This window comes from Sinocyclocheilus rhinocerous, unplaced genomic scaffold (assembly GCF_001515625.1).
Source record: "Sinocyclocheilus rhinocerous isolate Xijiao unplaced genomic scaffold, SAMN03320098_v1.1 scaffold1183, whole genome shotgun sequence".
In the NCBI taxonomy this organism is placed as follows: domain Eukaryota; kingdom Metazoa; phylum Chordata; class Actinopteri; order Cypriniformes; family Cyprinidae; genus Sinocyclocheilus; species Sinocyclocheilus rhinocerous.
Window position 1 is genome coordinate 398,885 of NW_015625028.1, and position 11,614 is coordinate 410,498.

At 36.8% G+C, this 11,614-nt stretch overlaps 1 protein-coding gene across 1 annotated transcript in view; it reads right to left on the reverse strand.

Moving 5' to 3' along the window:
• Positions 1-11,614, reverse strand: part of pacs1 (phosphofurin acidic cluster sorting protein 1) — a 50,222-nt gene that overhangs the window by 11,323 nt on the left and 27,285 nt on the right. Inside the window, exons 2-12 of the mRNA XM_016562714.1 lie at positions 8,622-8,709; positions 8,090-8,179; positions 7,889-8,014; positions 7,673-7,817; positions 7,412-7,500; positions 6,907-6,975; positions 5,362-5,522; positions 3,373-3,466; positions 1,026-1,106; positions 289-410; positions 11-140 (exon numbers count right to left, since the gene is read on the reverse strand). Coding sequence (XP_016418200.1) covers positions 11-140; positions 289-410; positions 1,026-1,106; positions 3,373-3,466; positions 5,362-5,522; positions 6,907-6,975; positions 7,412-7,500; positions 7,673-7,817; positions 7,889-8,014; positions 8,090-8,179; positions 8,622-8,709 — 1,195 coding nt within the window. The remainder of the gene's footprint in view (positions 1-10; positions 141-288; positions 411-1,025; positions 1,107-3,372; positions 3,467-5,361; positions 5,523-6,906; positions 6,976-7,411; positions 7,501-7,672; positions 7,818-7,888; positions 8,015-8,089; positions 8,180-8,621; positions 8,710-11,614) is intronic.

Here is an 11,614-nt window from a genome sequence, read left to right on the forward strand (position 1 = left end):
GCCCTGGCACCTGTGTGCTGTGTCCGAGCTCAGGCGACCTCTCGCTGTCAGAGCTGTTGGCTCGTTCGCTCAGCGGTTTGGAGAGCTGTCGGTCTTTCACAGGAGTGCTGCGCTTATGGGGTGTGTGTCCTCCATCCAACCTACACACACACACACACACACAATCAAACTTGGGCTTTGTGTTCTCTGCATTATTTGACCTTGTTTCTAACCTAGTAACATTATAAATGACATAACTACATAAGAACAGTAGTGCACATTCTATTATATAATATTATAATATATTACCTGGGTGACGGCATGGACTGAAGCTCATTCTTGCTGGTTTTTAAGGGTGTTCGTGGTTTTTCAGCCACAGACACTGTTATAGAGGGTCCGACATCACTGAACAACTCCTGATCATTCAGTTCCTACAAAACATAGACATATTCAACACAAAAGAGCATTAACACATCATAACAACTGAAAGAATTTAAATCATGCAAAAACAGATTGAGCCCAGGAGTATTTGGACAGCGTGTAAATGTGATGATTTGTGCATTTAACTTTAAATAAACTGGTGTTTTAGTTTAATAAACACCTTTTTTTTAGGTGTTTTACTTGTACAATCTTTCTTAAAAAATGACGTGGTTCGATTTTTTTCCTCATATAATGTAAACATATGCATGCATTTTGAAGCAACTGAAACTAAAACCATAAAAAACCAAACATTTTTGTTACTTGGAAAAAAAAAAATGTAAAAAAGTAAACTTATTTTATTTCAGCTACATTTTCGTTCAGTACTAAGACAACTAAAACAAAATAAAAAAATAACAAATCAAAATTAATAAAATCTATATAGACATTTTGAAAAAAAGACAAAAACACAAAACAAAATTACTAAAACTTTAACCAACATTAAACTGAAAACAGAAAATATAAAAACAAAATCGTAATGCATAAATGGCACTAAAATAAGAATGTTTTGACTTTTGCTTTAGGCGCTGCTGTATATATGTGTGTGAATCTGTAGTGCAGCGTCTCACCAGCGTGTCGGTCTCAGACAGCGGCTCGTCCAGGTTGCGGCTCCGTGAGTGTTTGAGTTTATCTGACGCCGGCTGCTCGCCCTGCTGGACACACACAGGAACTACAATCACTCACTCCAACTAAACACTCACACACACGTCTGAGGAGCAGGGTCTGTGCATCAGGCTGCATGATCTGGACTGCGGCCTGTAAACGATCGAGCCCTGGCAGAGCTGGAGGGTCATGTTCGACACGCAGCGAGCCGCCCATCCTTTAAAGTGCCCCTATTATGCCATTTCCAATATTGCCTTTCATGCAGTGTGTAATGTAGCTGTATGTGAATGCAAACGATCTGCAAAGATGTAACGATAAATAAAGTTATTATCTCCCAAAAAGAAAGAATCGCCTAAACGAGTCGTTAGTAATTCGAATCCCACTTCCGTGACGGCTACACGTCACTGGGTAACACATTAGCATAATGCGCGCCTATGTTCTACGTTGGCTGACCGCGAATAACTTGACCCCGCCCACAAACACATCATTTTACTGACGACTGCTTCTCTAATTCTCTAAAGAGTTCAATGCGGGATTCACAAAACGCTTGCTCTTGAAAGATGGATCAGTGTCCTGTTTATTTGGACCAGCTGCTACACTGAATCACAACCTGTAAGTATGATAAATAATAGATGCTTATATTTTCTATAAATCGTTCAAAATGCAGAACTATTGAAATAGGCATATCGTTTCCGACACAGCTGTACGCCGTAGACCAATCACAACAGACTGGGCCATCTGACCAATCAGAGCAGAGCAGGCTCACGGAAAGGAGGGGCTTAGAGAGACTGAATCTTTGAACTGCTTCTAACGAATCGTTTGAGAATCGCTGGAAAATGAGGTGATATTAAATGCATATTGCATAGTTTTTTGACCTTGCATGCATGTGATCCTATTGTAGGAGACTACCAAAATAATATTAGGAACCGTAAAAATGGCATAATAGGGGCACTTTAACACCACAGCTGCCATCACGATTCTTATTGTTATACTTCTAAATACACATCATTCTCATTCGTCACGATATTCTCCATTTTTGGTGGCCAGTCTTTTATTTTACTTTGGGCCTCCTTATTGATATTTGAGAGTTGATATAGAAAAAAGCAAAAAAAACAAAAAACTTTTTGTACAATCCTAGTGCCTACATCCAAATAAATCATACATTTTTTAATTATGTTATAAAATACAGACAGAGATAAACATGAAATGGTGAAGAGAACAAAAAAGTTTGAACCCTTTGCTATAGTCCTAGTGGTCTAGAGTAATCTAAATATAAAATAAAATATTAATATAAAATATTAATTAGTGCTGTCAAACGATTAATCACGATTAACCGCATCTAAAATAAAAGTTTTTTGTTCACATAATATATGTATGTGTACATTTACTATGTATATATAAATACACATACATACAGTATATATTTTGAAAATATTTACATGTATATACATTTATATATTTATATTATTATATTTTATATTATATATAAATATGTTTAATATATAAACATAACATTTTTCTTATATGTTCTTAAACATGCATGTGTGTGTATTTATATATATATATATATATATATATATTATGAGTTATATACACTCATATATTATGTAAACAAAAACTTTTATTTTGGATGTGCTTAATTGTTGACAGCACTAATATTATATATATATATATATATAAAATCACAACAGAAATATATTCTAAAATTACTCACCCTTCTCATCGACATTTGGTTTAACTTATAAGTACTAAAATAATTAAAACTAAATAACCTAAAACTAATAAATAAAACAATACAGACATATGAAAATATAAAAACACGACAAAAACACACAACAAAATTACTAAAACTTTCATTAGAATTAAAGTGAAAACCAAAAATGATAAGGAGAACAATAAAGTTTGAACACTTTTCCTACAATCCTAGTGGTCAATAGCCAACTAAATACGAAAAAAATCAGTAAATAAAAATGATATTTTTATGTTGCGTCGGTCTCAGACAGTGTTTGAGTTTAGTTTTAGCTCGCCCTGATATGAAAAAACCAAAACAGATAAAAACGTACCTTCAAAGGACATTGTTACAGAGAGAAAAGATCAGTTTAATGAAGACTAATTCATGAATGTTTTGATGTTAAAAAAACTTCTTCTGTCCCAGTTTAATATACAGAGGCGTGCTTTGCACTCTCTTTACACTGCTAAAAAGAGCCTGCTTGGTCTGAGATGTCAGTTTGGGTTCGTGTGGGGAGTGTTGAGGAGCTCTGGCTGGACACGGTGTAGTTTTGTGATGATATCTGGTGCTGTCGTTGTACTCACGGGGCTGAAGGGGTCTCTGCTCAGACTGCCTTTACTGTTCAAGCTGCCGATCTCTGTCTGAGAGCTCGACTGGGACATTCCCTCGAAGAACGGCCTGCGAAACGCACACGGAGAGAAAGATTTGTTAAAGCATAAATACACAAAGAGTGTGTTATTTTAACAGCACTGGCTCGTCACTCATTTCTGTTCATCTGTCTGTGATCAAAGATTAAGGGAGCACAAAAAAGTCCTGAATCAGCGAACACTGCTTCAGCCTCGGCTCAAACGCATGCTGCACACTCCAGCTTTCTGAAGAACTCATTCAGTAGACAGCAGACTTTAAAGACAGTGAACATCCAGAAGATCATCAAACTTCAGCGCACATCTTATCATCTCCTTTTATGGTGATTTCTGTTCTTTCTGATGCCTCGTATTAATGCATTCAGAATCTGCATTATAATTTTTTTTTTTTATATAGTTTCAGTTTTCATTTAAATTTTTAGTTTTAGTAATTTTTTGTAACGTTTCTATTTAGTTTTTTTCATTTATTTTTATTTCACTTTTAATTTAATTTTAGTACTTCAACTTAAAACGTACAATTGTCTAATTTTCATTTAAGTTTAAGTTTTTATCTAATTTATATTTTAATTAATTTTGGATTTCATATTTAAAATGTATAACTTAAATGCTTTCATCTAAACCATATTGTAACTTCATTAACATTAACAGTTTGCATGTTAACACAACTAAATATTTTCTTTGCCATTTTGTTTCATTTTTAAAGTTGAGAAATTCTTTCAAATCAAGACATGAACTAAACCAGTGTGTTGCCTGTAAAAACATAAATAAATATTTATAAGAATTTTTAAATAAGAGTTATAAGAACGTACAATGCTAATATTACTATTATGAACCGAATTTTCGACCTTTGGATTTTCAGATTTTAATTTTAGTCATTTGATGTGCTTTTGAGATTTTTACTAGTTTTTATATTTCTGTTTAGCTTCAATTTTTATTTTTTTTTATTTTAGTTTGAGTAATTTTAGTACTTACAAAACAAAATAACACTTTTTAACAACATTTGTCTTTTTTTTTCTTTTTAATTTAAGTTTTTCATCTAAAATTTATATTTTATTTCAATTGCCAAAGTCAATTTTTGATAGTTTTAGTTTTCGTTAATAATAACAACACGGGCTCCTAACCACAAAACATCATCTTTTATGTTTCACGAAAGAAAGAACGAGTCACATGGGTTTGGAGTGACATGAGGGTCAGTAAATGATGACCAAAAATAATTACTTTTTGCCTGAACTATTCCTTCAACATCCTAAAGGCCCGTTCACACCAAGGACGATAACTATAAAGATAACGATAAAGATATAGTTCTAAAAATCGTTCTCAATATTAAAGAATAGCAGAGTCCACGCCACAACTATAACGATAAAGACGAAGAGAAACGATATCATTGGAGTCACTTTCAGAACGATTTTTTCCCAGCTGATGAACGATAAAAAATTGACAGCCAATCAGAATCCATCCTGCTGTAACAAGCTCGAGAATTTAAAGCGACAGACGCACGTGCGCTTAGAATAAACAGACGATATCGTTCGCTGGTGTGGACGCTAATATCGTTATCTTTATAGTTACCGTTCTTGGTGTGAACGGGGCTTAACTGTTTAAATAAATCCTAAAAAATTGTGTGGGAGTGGATTGAGGACGCAGCCTCAGAATCAGTTGTGGTTCCAACGAAGTGGTTGCCGAGCAACACACAAACGTAAACAAAGGTGTATGTTACTTTGTAGAGTCATTTACAACAGCTTCGAACGTGGCTCAGCCAATCAGAATCAAGGACCGGAACTCTCCGTTTTAGAATGTTACTGTGTGTTTAACAGAAGTTTCTGTGAGTACCCACTGAATCTCTACAGCAGCTGAGGGTGAGGTGAGGAGGGCAGAGGCTGTGCAGTGAGCAGCAGGGGGCGCCGCAGACAGACAGACAGCTGTGTGTGTTACCTGAGCTTGGGTTTGGGAGTGCTGAGGATGCTGTCGGTCTCCTCCATCTCCGGCCCGCTGTCGCTGGGGTTGTACATCTCCAGACTGTCATAGAGCTCATCCAGATCCTCCTCCACCTCCTGGATCTGCTCACGGGACACGTGCTCCAGCCCGAAACCCACCTGCACCACACACAACACACCGCTTCAGTCAGCACCTGCAGATTCAAATACAGTAATATCCCATATACGACAGCAGAGCAGCAGGCTCTCATTCAAGAAATTCACATTTTTTCCCCATCTTTCCCAGAATGAAAAGGTGTTGAACGGAATGAAACAGATTTTTATCAATATTTGTGACCCTGTCTGTGAAATCCAGGCTAAAGTCTCACAATCTAATTATGAGATAGCAAGCATCAAAGTTTGATTTCAACCATTAATTTCACTATGATTTCAATCTTTGACATGGCCTTACTCTGTCAGTATTAAAGATATAAAGGTTATATTTTCATAGAGTGTTCTACATCTTTATGAAGGATGATTTATGTGGAAAACAGTAAAACACAAAAAAAATGACTTTAGCTGGGTTTTCACAGGCAGGGTCACATTTATAAAAAATGTATTTAATAAAATGTATAATAACATTTAATGCTGGTATCACTGTTATGAACTGTGCATTTTTTTTTCGTTTTATTTTTTGCATTTTAATTTTATTATGTGCTTTCGTCATTTTTATTAGTTATTTTTTTATATTTCTATTTAGCATTATATTTATTTCAGTTTTAGTCATTTCAGTACTTCACTTTAAGCTTATTTTATTTCAGTTAGTTGCCAAGACAGCATTTCAAATTTTCATAGGTTTTTAAAGAGATAGTCTGCCCCAAACTTAAAATTATTTACAGATATGCAAATTGTATTTAAATAAATCTATACATAAAAGGTATAAGAACATATAATGCTAGTATTACTATTATGAACTGAATTCAGTTTTGCATTTTTTCAGTTTTCATTTTAATTTTAGTCATTCTGTTGTGCTTTTATTGATTTTTTTTATATATATTTCTCTTAAGCTTAAAATTTTCTTTATTTCAGTTTTAGTAATTTTAGTACTTCATCTTGAACTTATTTTATTTTTAAGTTAGTTGTTAAGGCAATGTTTCCAATTTCCATTTAAATGTCTTAAGTTTTTAATCTAATATGATATTTTATTATTTCATAGATTTAGCTGTAGATTTTGTTAACAGTAACAACAAAAATGGAGTGACACGAGGGTCAATAAATGATGACAATTTTAAATTTTGAAAAGTTTTTAAATAAAAAAAAAATAAAGTAAACTTTGTTAAAAGTCTTTGTTGTTTTAGTACTTTTAGTGCCATGCAACATTTATGATCATTTCAATATTTAAAGGGATAGTGCACCAAAAATGCATTTGCATTTTCCAGTCTTTTTTCGGGCCAGGTGCGAATGTTCAGGTGTGGGACTAAAAGACAGAGGTGTGACTGACAGAAAATAATAAGGTCACAGCAGCATGATCACAGTCATATTTCAGTGAGAAAGCAAACGTTACCTCATCTGACACCTTAAACCTCTTCAGCAGAGCCACAAACTTCTGCTTGATGTTCGGTTGCTGGAGAAAGAAAAAGCAATAAAACATTTACAACAAAATTCAGACAAAATACTGTATAAAATCTGCCAGTATAAAGCTTAAAGTCAACATCAAATCAAAACTAATCCTATTTTCAGACTTAATGCGCATTCCTGATCACACTGTGATTCATCTGAGCATTTGTTTTATTTGAACTAAGATACAATGCTAGAAAAGTGGCCTCTTTAATGGTAATGGTGTGTGTTAAATGGAGCTCAGTGCGGTCGTTCATATTCATTAATGCAGTGATCCAGTGTGTGTGTGTGTGTGTGTGTGTGTGTGTGTGTAAAAAAAAAATTTTAATAAAAAAATATAAAAAAGTCTTTAAGATTAATTTATTTGAAAAAAAAAAATGAAAATTTGTATACAAACATAAATGTATTCATTAAAAACTGAATAATTGATTTAACACACACAGTTGACCTACATGATGAACGGGGTCGTCGCTGCCCTCCTGCTCAGATGAGTAACTCTCCTCCTCTTCCTCGGAGTAGTTATCAATGTCTGGAGAACGATCTGAGCCCAAGAAAACCACAGAGAAAGCATGAGCAACATTATACATTCATTTCATTCACTTTACTTACACTGAACTTGCAGATTACAGTCACATGACTCTGGAATACCTCATTCTGATTGGTCAGTCGCTTTTAACCGCTACACCAAACCAGTAAAGTCGCTGGTGTCTCACCGTTCATCTTGGCTTTGGGTCCCTCGCGGTCGATGGGCTGACTGGACAGAGAATAAACCCGGATCTCAGCCACCGGGACGGACACGTCCTTCAGCTGACTGTGCAGACCCAGAACCTGAGCGCCTTCGGTGGGGTGCTGCATCACCTGACAACACCAGCAATCATCAGTTAACACAGGAACGAGTCAGAGCTGTGCTGCGTCTGTCTGCGCCTCACCTCAGCCATGTTGATGAGGCCGAGCGCCAGCGTCTTGTAGCCCAGGATGGTCCTGTTCTTGTACCTCTTCCTCCTCTGCAGCATGATCTGAAGCTTGTTGGCGTCTCGTTTCAGGAAGTGCGGATACTGAGAGGACACAGAGACGACTGTGAGTGTTAGTTTGAGGCCATACGCACGTGAAGAGACTGTGCTGACACTCACCTGTAAGGAGAACGTGAGCTGCAGGTCTGTCTCCGTTTGGCCGCTCGATGGCAGGAGGATCTCATTGGAACGGAGGATCCGCTTTGAGCCCTGAAAGAGAAACCGAGAGGACAGACAGATGGTGAATAAACATCATTAGACGCGGGAAGCGCTTCGTCTTCCAGATCTGCGTAAGACAGCAGAAAACACAATTAGAGGACTGTAAGATTTCTTTATGTTTTTGAAAGCAGTCTCTTGTGCTCATCAAGGCTGCATTTATTTGATCTAAAATACTGTAAAATCAGAAATATTGTGAAATATTATTACAATTTCAAATAAATGTTTTCTAGGTGAATATATGTTAAAATGTAATTTATTTCTGTGATCAAAGCTGTATTTTCAGCATCATTCCTCCAGTCTTCAGTGTCACATGATCCTTCAGAAATCATTCCATTTTATGACGTGCACAATATGCCCAGAATGTGCATTTAAGTGAACAGAGTTGATTTATGTTTCATGTTGAGCGAGAAGAACGAGTAAAAGAATGCCTCACCTGCAGTTTGACAGCGATGACCACAGACGTCAGATCTTTATCCAGCTCCTTCAGCATCACCAGCTTCTTCAGAGTCAGATTGAAGAGCCTGCCAACACAATTCAATCCAATTCAGTACACCATGACACAATATCATAACAGCTTTCAATCCATTCTAATGGGACTGATGCAGTTTAGTGGTGTGGTGAAGCGCGGCTTTATCGAGATAGAATAACAGCACATGAATAAACAGGTGTGTGTGTCGTTTCTGAGGGTCAGGGAAGGTTAGCGAGCGCATTATTTACAGTCACACTCTCGCCGGCTCCTGAAATACAGGCTCTTCTGACAAGAGCTTCTGCCATACGGATCAATAACAATCTGAAGCAGCTATTGACCAGACGACAGTCACACACACACACACACAAACACGAACACACACACACACACTCTCTCTCTCTCTCTCTCTCACTCACTCACTCACACACACACGCACTCACACACTCACACACACACACCCTCACACACACACACACACACACACGCCACTGAATATATAATCAAAATGTAACAGCATAATAATGCAAGAAGCTTTTCCTAATTGAGATTGTAGATAGTGTCAATGGTCCATTTGAGAGATAGGTGGTGGTAATGCACTTATAAGTCTGCGATCCGCCGTAAAGCAAACCCTCTCAAAGCCGTGATTCCCATTCACTTGCATTATAAGACTGACAGACTGCAACGGTTTGAGTTAAAAATCTCCGTTTGTGTTCTACTGAAGAAACAAAGTCACCTACATCTTGGATGCCCTGGGGGTAAGCAGATAAACATCACATTTTCATTTTTGGGTGAACTATCCCTTTAAATACAGTGTCCATATATTATATTAATTTAATTACACTAAATGTTATGTGGCTACTATTCCATATATAGTATTTTAAATTTAGATTCAAGTATTTAAACAAATATCAACTTATTTAACATCTATTACAACGCTCTACAATGCGGGTAAATCACTCGCAGTGGGTTTGATTATTGCTTCAGTTCACTCGACTGTAAAGCTGCGCTTGCAACACAACAAACGAACGAACGAACGAACGAACAACTCCTGCACTGCTGCAGCATCAGGTCACGCTACACCGGAAACACTAATGCTTTCAAACAGCGACTGAAAATATTGCTAGTTAAGTTATTCACTCCTCAACACTGACGGCTGCACAACAAAAGAGGCCGAAACCTATCGTCACTCGCTCTTGTGCTTGTGCAACGGAAGCGAAATATTGTGACATTAGTGCTTAATTCATTGTGAAACGTACACGGCAACAAAAGGAAGAAAGCACGTAGTGATGGGTCGTTCTTGAACGATTCGTTCATTTTGAACGAATCTTTAATGTGACTCGGGAAGAACGAGTCGTCTCGGGGAGTGATTCGTTCAGTCGCGCATGCGCAACATCCTATAGGTTCTGTACTGGAATTAGTCAAGTAGTTCACCTGTTTCGAGTCTTCGGGTTTTTCGAGTCATTCGTTCATCATGTGACAGCCCCATAAGTTTAACCAATGCAGTCTGAGCCGGAAAGAGAATTGATTAGTTCATCTCGAGTCTTCGGGTTTACTAATACACTGCTTAAAACTATAATTGTTCAGAATGTGTAGTTTTACTAGTTTACTAGCTAATAAAAAAACTTGTAATCGTTCAAAAATTTAATCGTTCAAAAGTGTTCAATGTTGTATATAAAAATAATTATTTATATATATTATGCATTTATATTATTTTACGAACAAATCTACATTAACATATAAAATATATTTTTGCAGAGATTTGATGTAGTGACACAATTTTGCGTTGTGATTGCGTAATGACGTCATCGCGCAATGACATCACAACGTCATTTAGCAACTTTTAGCAACAAATCGACCTTCCTTTAGCAACTTCCCCTGAAAATTAGTTGGCAACACTGAGCAGGAGAAAGCCTCCGCGCTCCGGGAACGCTGACGTCACGAGTTCAGGAGGAACTGGAAACCCAAGCTCGATTAGTCATCAGGATTTCAGGGCAAACACTGCAGCTAAACGCTTGTTATACAAGCCAACGGGGCTTTTAGTGCGAGAAACACGACCACAGCAAACTGAATTAATATTAAAGAGCGACATCAGTTTCAGACAACAAGCGTCGAGATGAACTCCTTGCATATTCATCCGCGAGCTCTACTTTAAACATGCTAAATAAAGACGCTCGACGTCTGAAACATCCAGCAGATGGACGTGTGTTTCTGCACAGCATGGACAAACTCTCAGAAACCCAGACCGAACCACACTGAACACTCGAGCTGCTTTCTTTGATTAATAATGAATGATCCTAACCGCTCCAGTGTGTGTGTGTGTGTGTTTGCATTTACAGGACGTCACACCTTCAACACGGGTTTATCTTCCATAAATCGGGTTATTACAGTCATAAAGCTGGAGATAAAAGCTGCAGGGGTTCATAAAGTCTCAATGGACGGCTCCTGAAGTTTAGGAAGATCAGATGAACTGCAAACACTGCTGAGCTTGTCTGGTTTGTAGTGTTTGGTTGTGAATGCATTTCTACTGTTGTCAAATGAAGAGAAACACAATAATTACATCAAAACCTTAAACTAACACTCCTAAAACAGAGATTTTCATTTTTTAAACAATATGTGGCCCAGTTTGCTAGTGTACACCAACCTCAAGCATATTCTACCAAATTTCTGAAACACAAGCGCAGATATATTATTTAATTTAAAATAATACAGTGCTTATAACACACATATAAGCACTATATTATTTTAGACGTACCACCACGGTTCAAACATTTAGGGTCGGGATGTTCAGCACAGGGTTTGGAAGAAAACATGTCAAGCTTGTATTTTTGTTTGCATGCAAAAATTCTTCAAAAATAAAAATTGAATAATACAAATATGCAAAAAAAAAAAAAAAAAAAAAAAGGGGAAATAGTGACAATAGATGAAAGGAACCGCGCTTCTGAATCAGCGACTGTACG